At 43.7% G+C, this 14,063-nt stretch overlaps 1 protein-coding gene across 1 annotated transcript; it reads left to right on the top strand.

The window, feature by feature from the left end:
• The first annotated feature begins 251 nt into the window (after nucleotides 1–251).
• On the top strand, nucleotides 252–13,651 carry LOC106732899 (5-hydroxytryptamine receptor 3A-like). Its single transcript, XM_075904266.1, has 10 exons — nucleotides 252–552; nucleotides 1,293–1,450; nucleotides 4,629–4,673; nucleotides 4,764–4,873; nucleotides 6,231–6,400; nucleotides 6,966–6,968; nucleotides 8,907–9,064; nucleotides 10,863–11,073; nucleotides 11,353–11,520; nucleotides 13,311–13,651. Exons 1-10 carry the CDS (start codon nucleotides 252–254, stop codon nucleotides 13,556–13,558), a joined length of 1,572 nt encoding a protein of 523 aa, XP_075760381.1. The 3' UTR covers nucleotides 13,559–13,651.
• The last annotated feature ends 412 nt before the right edge of the window (nucleotides 13,652–14,063 follow it).

Raw genomic sequence — 14,063 nt, 5'->3', positions numbered from 1 at the left:
TGCTAATGGAAAGTGACCGCTCATTACATAATTACGCCTGAGCCATTTTGCTAGTGCTGAAGCTAGGGAAAATGGTTTAATTTAAATTATTAAACAGATTAAGCATTTTAACTTGCTCATGTTAGTTTATCAAACTTCATTTTAAATAGAAGTAAAATATTAATTTATGTCCAATAAAAATGGTTGCAATGTTTTCTTTATTTATGGCAGAGGTGGGAAACCTTATTTGGGTCGGGGGCTGAGCTCGAAACATGAACCACCTGGGAGGTGGCCGGGGACCACAATTGGTCCAGGGACTGCACTTTAAGAACCATAGCATTAAATGGACACTCTTCTCGTCCCTTGAAAACCTGGACTTCAGAGATGATCTCACTCTCCTGTCACATACCCAACACCGTATGCAAGAAAAAAACAACTCGAGTCAACACACATTCAGCCAGCAAATTGAACTTAAAATCAAATGCAATAAGACAGATATCATGATCTTGAACATTACCTCACCATCACCAGTACAGAGAGAGGATCATGTTCGCATCCGTGTAGAAACATTTGGTAGGCAGGATGGTGGCACAAGACAGGATATTCAGAACAGAATCTAGGAGGCCAGCAACACCTGCAGGAGCTTAAATACATTCTGGAAATCATCACAATACAACAGTGGAGGAGCTTCCTTGCTCCCTTAAAGGCCAGCGGCATAATGGGAATGTGATGTGATGATGATGGGCTTAAAGCAAATTATTCCTACCACAGCACTGACATCAATATAATTAACAGTAATTTGACAAACTGATCCCCAAGAGCCAGCTGAGTGCATTGAGCCATTTTCACTGAATTCTTCATTAAAAAAACAAGCCTACAATTACATAAGCTTCCTCCCTACACTGATTAGTATCAAATCACCAGCTGCACTGTAGCATCAGTTCTACCATTTGCTTCGTTAGGAAAAGGGGAAAGATGTGGGAAGCTTTCTTAGCCATTCTTATTTTGTCTATGGCAACAGGTAAGTTAAATTGCAGGAGAATCGGGGGGAAACCAACTGGATTACCCTTGTGTAATGTCTATTCTCATACATGAATGAGGAAGAATAAGATGGGCATCCTAGTCCTGCCAGTGTGAAAGGGGAAAAAGATCTGACAGTGGTTTCCGAGCAGCTACACAGTCCAATGTCTATTATCCTCTGACATGCATTCCCATTTCAAAGGCTGGGTGTGCAACATATGTTGAGATCCTGACCTGTATTACTTTGATAAAATGAATTTGGATGTAACCGGATTTTAATTTTATTTCCACAGGCGCTACCCCAGAACAGGTCTGTAAGTACGATGACGTTCTTCAGTACTTGAACATCACATCTGAAAAAGCTCCCGCACCACATACAATACCCAAGGAAAATTGGAAGGAGCCATTGAAAGTGGAGATGCAATTTATACTGCTTTCCATCCTCTCAGTGGTAAGAAAACAAATCTCTTCATCATTCTGAATGCTAGAAAATATTGTGGAAATTGACAAGTTGAGGCAGCTGATGATCCTAAAGTGAGTGATTCCTCTCTCACTCATACCAGTGCAAATCAGGAGTAATCCCAGTTACTGCCATGAGTGTGAAAGAGCAGAACCTGAACTTTAGTTCTTCTTCTGATCTTGTACAAACTTTATGGCTGTGGTTTGACAGTATTCTCCAGGGCAATATATGTTTGGAGATGTCAGGTGTAAAATAGTTTGTCTCAGTCACATAAATGAGAGTGTTGTTTAAAATCACTTTAGTGTTCATCACATGTTTTCAGGTGTGTCATTAAAATGAACTCTAAAAGATCAAAATCCAGGGCAAAAATCATGTCTCCAGCAACCTCCTACCCACTTTGTATTTGGTCTGTTAAGCTGCATTTGTGTTGCCAAAGTAATGCAAAGTTGTCCTAAAATACCCAGGAATTTGGCCCTTGATTTTGTCAGAACTTCTTTCTTTTTTGTTTCCTGGAGAGAAAACACCACTAACAAGGGAAACACCACCCTCTTCTTAGCCTGGGTGAAGGGTCGACATTATTATTTAATGTTACAGGAAATGACATTGAGGGAGAGAGGAGACCAAGTAGAAGCCCATGAAGTTCTTGTTTGGTTTTGCCCTCCTTATACATCGGGGATCAGATTTTTTAGACTCTGAGCTGTGTTGCAATTTTTCTCCCATTCTCATGGGCGATGGGTGAAGCTGCTACATGAGGATACAAGCTGCCTATTCTGTAGCCCCGCCCATACTGCACCCCTGCTCCGCCCGGGCATCATCCCCACTGTGCCCAGACTCTTTCCCCTCCCCACTGTCTCCCTCTCCTCTTCTCTCCCCCTCTCTGTTCACCTCTTAAAGCCACATCCCTGAATCCAAATACAGGCAGTCCCCGGGTTACATGGATCCGACTTACATCGGATCCCTACTTACAAACGGGGTGAGGCAACCCCGCACTAGCTGCTTCCCCCCAGCAGACCAGGGAGACGTGGAGCGGCTTTTCTCAGCAGAGAGCTCAGCTTGAGAATAAAGGACTGAGGGAAGTGAGGTGTGGGAGAATAAAACTGAGCTCTGGAGAAATGTTTGGCTAGAGTTTCCCCTACAATATGTACCAGTTCCGACTTACATACAAATTCAACTTAAGAACAAACCTACAGTCCCTATCTTGTACGTAACCCAGGGACTGCCTGTATAGCAAATGACATTTGAAAAAAACCCTCTTCTAAAATTTATTTCTAAAGAAAATGGAGCATGTTTCCCACTGCTTGCCATATTATGAAGACTGGACATGCAGAAATTACCTAATTAAAAGCACAAAATTTGAGAATAAAAAATGTCAGTCACTGGTATTTTGATATTCCCTGAAGTTAGTCAGCAATGTATTTACAAAAGCGTGGTAAGTAAAGGCAAATCAGCTGTCCCACTGAATACAGCATTAAATATTATGGAATACATGATGCAGCTCTTCTCTGTTTTACATTTTCTTCATCAGTATTTCTAAGCTGATTTAATATTTTAAATGTACTCTTAAGCATTCATAAAGTAATCATTCCAGATTACTACATATTTAACGCACTGAAACAAATGCATTATTTTAAATTAATCAGAGCAGTTTAGTGTATTCATAACAAAGTTCATTGCTTTTAGAAAGAGGGAACACTAATTTATTATGTGTGAGCTCCATAACAATGGGCATGTTTATGAAATTTCATCTTAGATTTATGTTAAAGTATAGATCCAAAGATTTTAGGCATAACAAAGGGTTTTATGTCTTACTAAGGTACTGATTTTAGTGGAGAGGTTCTCTTAAAACTACAGGCAGTCCCCGGGTTACGTACAAGATAGGGACTGTAGGTTTGTACTTAAGTTGAATTTGTACTTAAGTCGGAACTGGCATCCAGATTCAGCTGCTGTGCCTCCCCCCCCCCCCAGCAAACCATGGAGACACAGGCGGCGGGACCGAGACACGCCGCGGTCCCACCGCCCGGGTCCTCCGCGGCTTTGCTCCGCGTTTCCCTGGTCTGCTGGGGGCCTTCCCCCCAGCAGACCAGGGAGACGTGGAACAGCTTTTCTTGCCCCAGAGGACGAGGGCGGCGGGACCTCGGCGCGTCTGGGCGGTCCCGCCGCCCGCATCCTCTGGGGCGAGAAAAGCCCTGTTCGTAAGTGCGGATCCGACATAAGTCGGATCCGCATAACTCGGGGACTGCCTGTAGTACATCAAAGAGTCAGAAGTAAAGAAAGGGAAACCCATTTGTTCAGCTATCTGAAAGAAAAGTAATGTTGTCCCTTTAAGGGCTCTCTTCAATAAGGGGTAAAAGGAGAGCAGGGATGGACTGGAAGACTTTGGAAACAAATTTTTGTACAATAGTAATTAAAATACATATTTTAGATAAGGGTGATCTTTTGAAGAATTTATTTAAAAAACTGTATCTGAAGGTCCAAGCATTTAAGGCTAAAGCTGAGTATTCAGACCGTGCATCTAAAAATCTATGCAAGAATTTTTTAGCGATGTGAGTTTTATAATCTTCAGCAACAAAAAAATGAAATATGTAAAGCAAATTTTAAACTATTCCAGTAATACACAACTATTTTAGTCAATACATTCAGAAACTGATCTATATACCTCTGGATTGGCACATGCCCATTAAATGGCTTCACTACCGCTTACTGGCTCTTTCACAGGTTCAATGTTATGCTAATAAGACTGGCAAGCTGTTAATAGATCCACTCTGGGGAAGACTCACAAAGCTGCAACAGCCTGCAGGAACTCGCAGAATAGAGATAGGAATAGGGGAATGGTTGAGCACAAATACCCAGGGGAAGCATTGCCTTTCATTGCCTCTTATATGGTCCACCATACTACTGCTCTGCTCTCGATCCTTTCCCAGTACAGATTTACATAGCCAGCAGTATTCTACCAGGCAACGGTTTTTTCCCCTCAGACAATAACTCTTACCCACCCATTCTACTTCTAAGTTTGTAACATGAAGAACAGTGAGTCACTGCCCTAACCTGATTTTCTCATCTCTCTGACACCCATCACACCATCATTATAAGAAAGAAACTGACCAGACGCCAAGCGCCGTATCTATCTTAATGAAATCATGCTAATCACTTTCTCATTTTGTTTCTGTAGGTTGAAAAGCTACAAACTGTCACTGTCTATTTCTTAGTGACCATGGTAAGAGCCCTTTTTGAAGAAATCAAAGCGATTTCCTGTGTGCTGAGAGTCCACACATTGGTTCCATTCTGTGATTTTTCTTTCCTCTAGAAGTGGAAAAACGTCTTTGTGACTTGGAATCCTCAGGATTTCTGTAACATTTCCAAACTCGTTCTGCCAGTGGATACATTTTGGTCCCCATATATCATCATTTATGAACAGTAAGACTCTCCTTTGCTGATTTCAACTTGCTTCCATGAGAGGGATAATGACAAGGGACATGATTGGTGCCACTGAAATCAACAGGATTAACTCATCATAGTGAGGATTACTCAGTCACATTAGCAAAAGCTTTTCAGGCTGAATGTTGGGGTGGGGGCAGAATAGCTAAGAATCAATTAACTGGTCTCATGCTACAGTAAGAAAACATTCATTAAATAAAACCTTGGGATTTTCAGTCCCTGGGTGAGGGGACACTAGTAGAACATGTTTAGGCTATGGGCAAACTGACAGGCAGGGAAGCCAATCATAAGGAGACAGACTCTAAGGGTACGTCTAGACTACATGGCTCTGTCGACGGAGCCATGTAAACTAGTTTACCCGGCATAATCAATGAAGCGGGGATTTGAATAATCCCCGCTTCATTAAAATAAAAATGGCCACCATGCTGTGCCGACGATCAGCTGATCTGTCTAGACGCAGCGCGGTTGACAAGGGAAGCCTTTGTCGACCACTCCAGTATGCCTCGTGAAACGAGGTTTGCCAGAGTGGTCGACAAAGGCTTCCCTTGTCGACCATGCCGCGTCTAGACTGCCGTGCTGTGCCAGATCAGCTGATCATCAGCACAGCATGGCGGTCATTTTATTTTAATGAAGCGGGGAGTATTTAAATCCCCGCTTCATTGACTATGCCGGGTAAAGTAGTTTACATGGCTCTGTTGACAGAGCCATGTAGTCTAGATGTACCCTAACAGTGTATCTTAGTGGTTTCTGTCACTGTTTATTCTTCAGGGCCAGGAGCTGCCTGCTGTACAATGATACTTGATATTGTCCTAAAGGGTTAATTATTAATGATTATTTGTTAAGCAGCAAGAGCATGCTCAGCATGGCACCAGGCACAAAGACACAGGGCCTGATTCTGCCATCACTTCCATGCTGGAAATCAGGAGTGATTCAGCTGAAGTCAGTAGAGGGTGGAAGCAGTGTGAGATCAGAATTAGGCCAACGGTTCCTTACCCAATAGGGCATGTGGGTCGCACTGAATGTCTTTCCTGTCTCATCTGGCAAGCTAATGGGATGCGCAAGTCTTATTTCAATGGGGTTATCATCCCTTCTCTGTGCCCCACACTGTCTCTGCTTGTTTTCTCTCTTCCCATCTCTTCCCACAATTGTTTGTGTTTCAATCTCTCACCCCTTGTTACTCACTGTCACTCACCCTTTCTTGTCCATTTCCTGTTGTATGTAGTAAGGGTCACTGACCATTCAAAGACAGACAAATAGCAAGTTTGACTTCTGTAGTGACTTAGGTCTGGAGTATTTGGTCATTTTATGTTTGTTTTTGAATCGTTGGTTTCTTCAGAGTGGATGAAGAGAAATCACTCAGCAGGCCCTTTCTAACCATTACTCACACCGGCATCATTCATACAACCCAGCAGCATCGGGTCACCATAACATGCAGCTTAGAGATGCACCAGTTTCCATTTGACACCCAGACCTGCCTCATGACCATGTACTCGTTTATGAATTTGGGTATGTCCATTATTATTCACGTTTACTACAACTAGACTGAATTTACTAGTGCTGGCCACTGTTCACAAGTAGTCAATGGATTCAGTGGTCCCCAACCTTTCGTGGCTCCTGGGCGCCCAGGGGCGGGGCTGTTCATGCGCCAGGCATCCGGGGGTCAGGCCACTCACGCACTGCAACCAAGGGTGGGACCACGTATGGGTCGTGTGCCCGGGGGCGGGGCCACCCACAAGCCACGTGCCTGGGGCCAGCACCGCGCTTGTGCCGCATGCCTGGGGCAGGGCCCACCCATGCGCCGCGCGCCTGGGGCCAGCACCATGCATGTGCCGCGCACTGGGAGCAGGGCCAGCCCAGGGCTGTGTCTAGACTGGCAAGTTTTTCCGCAAAATCATCTGCTTTTGCGGAAAAACTTGCCAGCTGTCTACACTGGCCGCCTGAATTTCCACAAAAGCACTGACGATCTCATGTAATATTGTCAGTGCTTTTGTGGAAATACTATGCTGCTCCCATTTGGGCAAAAGTCTTTTTCCGAAAAACTTTTGCGCAAAAGGGCCAGTGTAGACAGCAGAGAGTTGTTTTCCGCAAAAAAGCCCCGATCGCAAAAATGGCGATCGGGGCTTTTTTGCGGAAAAGCGTCCTGCCAATCTAGATGCGCCCATCTAGATGCGCTTTTCCGAAAATGCTTTTAACGGAAAACTTTTCCATTAAAAGCATTTCCGGAAAATCATGCCAGTGTAGACGTAGCCCAGATGTTTTGGCGGGCGCACATAAATGCCCCGGCAGGCGCCATGGCACCTGCGGGCACCACGTTGGGGACCACTGGATTAGACAGATCAAAGGTCTGAGCGAGTCTCGAAATTTTTATGTTTACTACTCAATAGTGACCACTGTGTAAAAAAAATTATGATGCAAGGGAGAAACTAAGCTATAGCACAATCTCCCATTATGGAGTCTCCTATATGTATTTATCTGTAAGAATCCAGGATATGCCTCTGCAAAGCCTTTAATCCCAGGAGTGGTCACCTCTTAGTCAAATGACTAGTCCTACTGACTGCAGTAGGGATTACTTGTATAAGAGTTTGTAAAGTCTAGCTCTTAAAACATGCATGAGGATTTAGATTAAAAATAGAACTCCAAGGACTGATGTTGACAGGACTACTCCAATGAGAAAGGGCTGCAGGACTGAATCTGGATTTAGAGATTTGAGTTCCAGGCAACAGATCACGGTTTTGGACTACAGCAGGGGTGGGGGAAAAGGGCCTCCATGGACCGGATCCAGCCCATGGAGGCCCTGCTGCTCCCCTGCCCCCCGACCAATTAGGGCCTGAGGGTAGGGGGAGTACGCAAAGTTTCCTCCACCCTGTCATGGTCTGGGGGTGGGGAACGTGGAAGTATTCCAGCCCGCCCTTTCCGCTCAAGGCCCCTCCCCTTCTGGTGCGGTCCGGGGCCATTTCAGAAATTTTTGAAGTGGTCACCAGCAAAAAAATTTTGCCCACCCCTGGACTACAGCGTGCTGTCTTCTTTTATCCCCATGGTGGTCACAGAAACTGAGAGGCAACACTTACTTTCAATCATGATCTTTTATTGTTTGCTCACCACTGATTTTCACTTAGCTACAACTATTCTAATAATTCAGTTTCACCTGAAAAGCAATTGGCATTGTTAAACTAAGGAAGAAAATGTTTCATGACTTTCCTAGAGTTTAAAGCCAGAAGGAACCATCTAGTCTGTGTCACCTAGTTACCTCTGCATTGAGCCCATTAATATGTTTTTGGCCAAAGCAGCTCTTCAAGAAAGGCAGCTAGACTTTATGTGAAGAGGAAACTTTTGGCTAGGAGTATATTAAACAGGCCCAGTTCACAATGGGAAGGGAAACAAGAGGGCTAAGCCCCTGGAATGTTATCAAGATGTAGACATTTTTCCCCCAAGAAAAATTATCACCGTAAGGATCATCCCTTTGTAGCTAAAGGAATGTGCTTGCCGTAGTGAGTCTGTGAAGAAAAGGGACAGTTTTTTACTTAATCCCAAGTATTTAGGAAAGCACAGGAAAGAGACATCCACTGCCAACAGCTCCTCTTAGTGCTTAATCCAAAGGTCAGTACAGATAATGGAGAGACTCCCACTGTCTTCAATAGGATTTGGATCAAGGCCTTAAGATGGGAGACAGAATTCAACTAAGCATCCAACACTGTCTGAGTTATAAAAGTCCAGCTGTCATCAGATATTAGTTCCCAGTTAAGTGTGACTGCTTTAGGCCAGATTTCAATCTCATATTGGTGTATGAAATCCATTGATTTCAATTAGGTTATTCCCAGTTTACCCTGGAGTAAAAATCAAGCTCCAAATTCACAATTAACTTTGTTTTGGGCAACTTTCCTGCTAGCCAAGAGAGATCTGAATTTTCTCTTCCCTCCTTCTGAATACATACCTGGTTTGTGGCAGTAGATTTGAACTATGAAAAGAAACACCTTTAAACCCCACTATGTCTTCACTTTCTTTCCTCAAACAGTTGACATTATACTCGAATCTAGTCAGACAACAGAAGAAGTGAATAAACAAAGCCAAGTTTATCACCTTACCAATGGAGAATGGAAATTTACCAACATAAATATCATTTCAGTCACAGAGTCAATGAAGGAAGAAGAGTTTTCCGTGATCATCTATGAGGTATTGCATCAGTGTATTTCATACATTATGTATTTAATTCATTGAGCTATCAAAAACTCTTTCGAACATCAGGGCTCATTTACAAAAGCTAAAACCACAACCCAAGCAAAATCTAGTAATTTTTAAAGGACCATCACCCACAATTACAAGTGCACATTCCCCACTAGGCAAAGCACTTTATAAAGTAGTCAGAGGGGTAGCCGAGTTAGTCTGTAACAGGAAAAACTTAAACAACAAATAGTCTGGTAGCACTTTATAGACTAACAAAACATGTAGATGGTATCATGAGCTTTCGTGGGCACAGCCCACTTCTTCAGAAGACCAGAGTGTTGAATGTCCAGAACCAAAAAGCTCATGATACCATCTACATATTTTGTTAGTCTTTAAAGTGCTACCGGACCATTTGTTGTTTTTTTAAGTTGTATGAAGTACTGGTATTTTAACAAAAGGCCCAGGGAGAGAGATATTATTTGAATGTGTCCAAGAGTTAGTATTGCTACCTTAGAAAATTTGTGGGAGTCTAGCAATCTCAAAACAGAATGGCCTGATAAAAATGAACATTACATACTTCTAAATGGAGTTCTCAGAATGTGCACCTCTGCAGCATCAGAGTATTGTGCCAGGTCTGCCTGATTCTTACATTGTCTGTAGAGCTAAATAAAGAAGGACCATGATCTAAAAGGAGTTCAAGGGGAAATATGCAACTCCCACACCTAAATGAGAGAACTGCAGCAGTTTCACAAACCCAGCAGCACGTGCCCAAGACAACTCATGGTACCAGTTCCACTGCCACATTCTAGCTTCTCACTCCTAGCAATGCAGGAGACAAGGTCAAAAAGATGGAATAGGATGCTGCCCATTGTGCAACCCACCTTGTGTTTAAGCAAACTGGTTTTCAAAAGTACATTTCTCATAGAAGCATATGGAGTCAGGCACTAATGCTGGCAAGTTGCTGGATTCCAGCATAGCTAGTAACGAAAACATTTTTTCATAATAAAGAACTACAAAATTCTGGGGCCAGATCCTCAGTAAATACTATTAACATCAAAAGAGCTCTACTGATTTATACCACCTGAGGATGTAGCCTAAGGTGATTTAATCTTTAGAGCCCTGCAAATCTGCAGATATCCATGGGTATCCACATCTGCAGAGATCTGCGGATCACTTTTGCAGCTGTGGATACTAATTTTGTATCTGCACAGGGCTCTATTCATGTTTCTTTGAGACATCTAGTCTAGATCATTGAGCAACAGGTTATTGCAATAGATGGAGCTTTTATCCACTGCAGTTTCAATGTGTGTGTTTACCGGAGTGGAAGAAATCAGCCAGATAATGGTACATGTATTCAACAGACACGCGCATGAATATACATAGGGAGGACACTAAGGAAAATAGCAAGAGTAGGCAGAAGACATAAAATAGGGCTTGACATAAAATAAAGGCAAAGGGGATTAGGTGAAGTGAATAGAAGTAGATGGCAGAAAGAGATGGGCTGGTAAGGAAAAGCTAGTAGAACAGGTGGAAGAAGGGTCAGACTATGAGAGGAGGGGAAGTTGGAGTTAGAGGGCAGGGAGCCAAGCAGGAAATGAAGGTAAGCAAGGAAAGAAAGCTGAGGACAGGATGAAGACATTTAAGGCTGGCTGTTGAAGCTTAAGCTACGCTAGAGAGTAGGAAGATAACTGGAGCCTGTTCCTGCCTTTGAGCTGATAGTTTGGACTCCAACCAAACTGTGTCATCCCATCAAGATAAGCACTAATCCAGACTACTGTATTATTTCATGTTTGCCTTATTACCCCAGATCTCCATGAAGAGACGACCCATTTTATACGTTTTGAACCTTATCTTCCCAACATGCGCCCTCTACTTGTTGGATATGGCTATTTTGTTCAGCACCTGCTCTTATGGAGACAAGATCAGCTTCCAGCTGTCACTCATCATTGGAGAGTCAGTGTTAGCTGTGATTCTTAAGGACATACTTCCCACTTCTTCCGATGACCCACCCGTAATAGGTACTTGTATTTATTGAGGAAAAGTCACCTTGTATTGAATATATGCACTAGATTTAAGGAAGAGAACAGAGTACAAACGTGTCATCTATTCAGAGGTAGTAAGAAGAGGTACGCCTAGTTACTGCATGAGAGCTGTAATAATAGAAGTCCTTATTCAGAGCATGTTCTAGAATTAGGGCCTTATATTTCTTCTACCAAGCAGAACACGGTAGCTAGAATTATGGATCTAAAGGAAGTAAGGTAATTTATCTAGCACAGCCTCTTTCTCTTGCTTTGCAGTGATATTTTTCATAGGTGTCTTTGTCCTAATGATTATGGGTGTATTAGAGACCTGCTTATTAATGCAGCTGAAGAAGAAAACTCTACACCCTTTACGCAAGGCCATGAAACTGCTGAGATGCCCCAAGCAACCTAGAACAACATCCAGCGACCTCCTAAGCAAGCATGGTTGGTGTTGGTTATGTGTATTTAAATATTCTATATCCAGTAGCAGGGTTCTGGCAGTAGAGAGCCCTTGTCTTTGGAAATCACTCATACTAGTAGATTTAGAACCTAAAGTCCATGGTGTTTCAGGCCACATGTGATCATAAATTCACACATTAAGAAACCTACCACTAATGTCAACATGGTGTATATATTATGCTAATCAGATACAGATTGCCTCTGCTGTATATGTACAAAGAAGCTGCACCTTCGTTATTTATGTAGGCTCAGATGCAAACACAGCCCCATGCAGCATCCACCACCTCTGGCCCATTCAACAAGTCCATTGTGCAAGAACAGGCCCTGAGACTTTCTGATACAAAAATGGTTTGAAGTTTTCATCAAAACTATCAAACAAGTAAAGTCCAGTTTACACTCCAGCAGGCCTCTGTTCTTGTCCACAATTTCCTGTCAGCCGAAATGGTCAGGGCAGTGTGTGCGTGTGTGTTACACCCAAGTCTTCAACTGCTGAGACGCAAAGTCTCGTTGCAGTGGGCAGCCTAGGAGGCTGGAGGGCGCCCCGAGAAATAGTTTAACGTCTGTGACTTTACTGCTAGGACCGGGGTCCTGTCGCTATACACCCGAGACTTCAACTGCTGAGACTGGGGTCCCTTGCAGCGGGCAACCTGGAGGAGGTTGACGGGCGCCCCAATGAGTTTATAGGGAGAGCTTATAACACCTCAGATTTTAGCTGGTAGGATACAGAAATCCCTTTGCAGCTGGCAGCCTGGGGAGGCTGAGAGGTGCCCCAATGGATCTGTCCCCTGGAAGCGACACAATCCAAAACACTCAAGCTCTTCCTATACGTGTCCCTTTTGACCGGCTGAAGTTCTTTTGTTTGTGTTCGGTTCGGGTACAGCAGCTTGACACGCACTGGCTTATTTACAGGAGAAAGAAAGAGAAAAGAAATAAAGAAACTTGGTTCAGTGTATATATATATATTTTAAGTGAATGAGGGCACCCCACTTATTCCCAAAGTTTATAGCTAAATCACCTTACCAAAGGCAGTTTACAATAGAAATGAAGCAGTTTGACTTAAGAAAACTATAATAAAGTAACTAAACTTACAACAGAGACAATTAGAGTGTACACATAAAGAAAACACATTGCACGTACAATTCTCACCCCTGCGTTCCAGACTTGGCGTGGCCAGCGTCTTTCTCTCAATCCCTTGGGAAGAAGTAGGGCGAGGTTGGGCGTCCCACGGACCTCAGGAGACAATCAATACCTGCCAGCAGGTGTAGGTGATTGGAGCTCAAATGGGGTGGGCAACTAAACCCTCTTTATACCCCTTGGGTCACATGGACTTCTTCCTGGTCTCAAGTGGCCAATTAGGAAAAATGGCTTTGAACGCCAAGTTTCCCACAAAGGGTGCAAAGCATAATTCACACCTGGGAAGATGCAGACAATGGGCACCTCTGGTATGTGATGGGCGAAGATTCCTCTCCTGAGACAGTGCAGGCGTGTCAATTACTGATACTAGCCATCACGGCGATGGGAGGCCTCCCAGTCGTCAGCTAGCCCATTTTACTGTCTGGTTTCTGTTTATGGTAGAGTCAGGGACAGGCACCACACCTGCGTTCCCAGGGCATCAAAGGCTGACTGCCTTTCTCTTGCTCTCTGGGGGGGGGGGGGGGGGGGGGGGGGGGGGGGGGGGGGGGACGACAAGATGGGGTTCGTGGAAAAACAAGATGGGGTTTGTGTCTGGCTACATTTCCCCTAATGTATATTTACATTTGGTTCCTGTTCTGTAGGAGACTCGCTGACTGAGCTGACCACAAGGAAACAGGAGAGCAGAGATTCAGACCCATTTGGAAAGGGAAATACCGGACCACCCATGCTTGTGGGAAGACTCAATGCAGATGGGCAGGGAACTGGCAAGCAGGCAGAGCCACAGGAGTGCAAGTCTGAGCTGCGGGTTCTGGAAAAGGTGTTTTTCTGCAGTCATTTGCTTTTATCACTACTCTTTATCATCTTCATTATTATACAGTGGAGCAGTTAAATTTTGGCAAATTGCCATTTCTAATACTTTCTTGCCTTAACCTCCAAACCAGGTTTTCCTGCTTCTTATGCTTGAATTAAGCTATTTGCTGCATGTCTAAATAACGGTGCAAGCTCTGCAGGTTACGAGCCTTGTTCTTGCATGTGCTTGGCAAAGCAGTTTGTGCACCTTGAGCATCCCAACCGCAAACGAGTTACCTGAATAAATTACATTCATGGACCTAGTATTCCAGCTATAATTCATCTTAGCTGGTATTAGTCATCTTAGCTGTCCCTCTCAAAAGAGCTAAAATACACATGGGGATCTGGGGTGGGTGGGGACAAAGCAAATGTGAAATAGCAGAATGGACTGAATTAGTGCTGATTGTAATCAAATGAGACAGGTACCCCAACTGTGTTTGGAGTCCAGGTTACCACTATCAGCTCAAAGAAGAGAAAGGCCCAGGGTGGGTTTTCTACTCTGGAAGTGCAACCCACACCATAAGTGTAAAGAACAATCAGCTCCA

The sequence above is a fragment of the Pelodiscus sinensis genome, chromosome 20 (assembly GCF_049634645.1).
Source record: "Pelodiscus sinensis isolate JC-2024 chromosome 20, ASM4963464v1, whole genome shotgun sequence".
NCBI lineage: Eukaryota > Metazoa > Chordata > Testudines > Trionychidae > Pelodiscus > Pelodiscus sinensis.
This window is presented reverse-complemented; position numbering and strand designations above follow the sequence as displayed.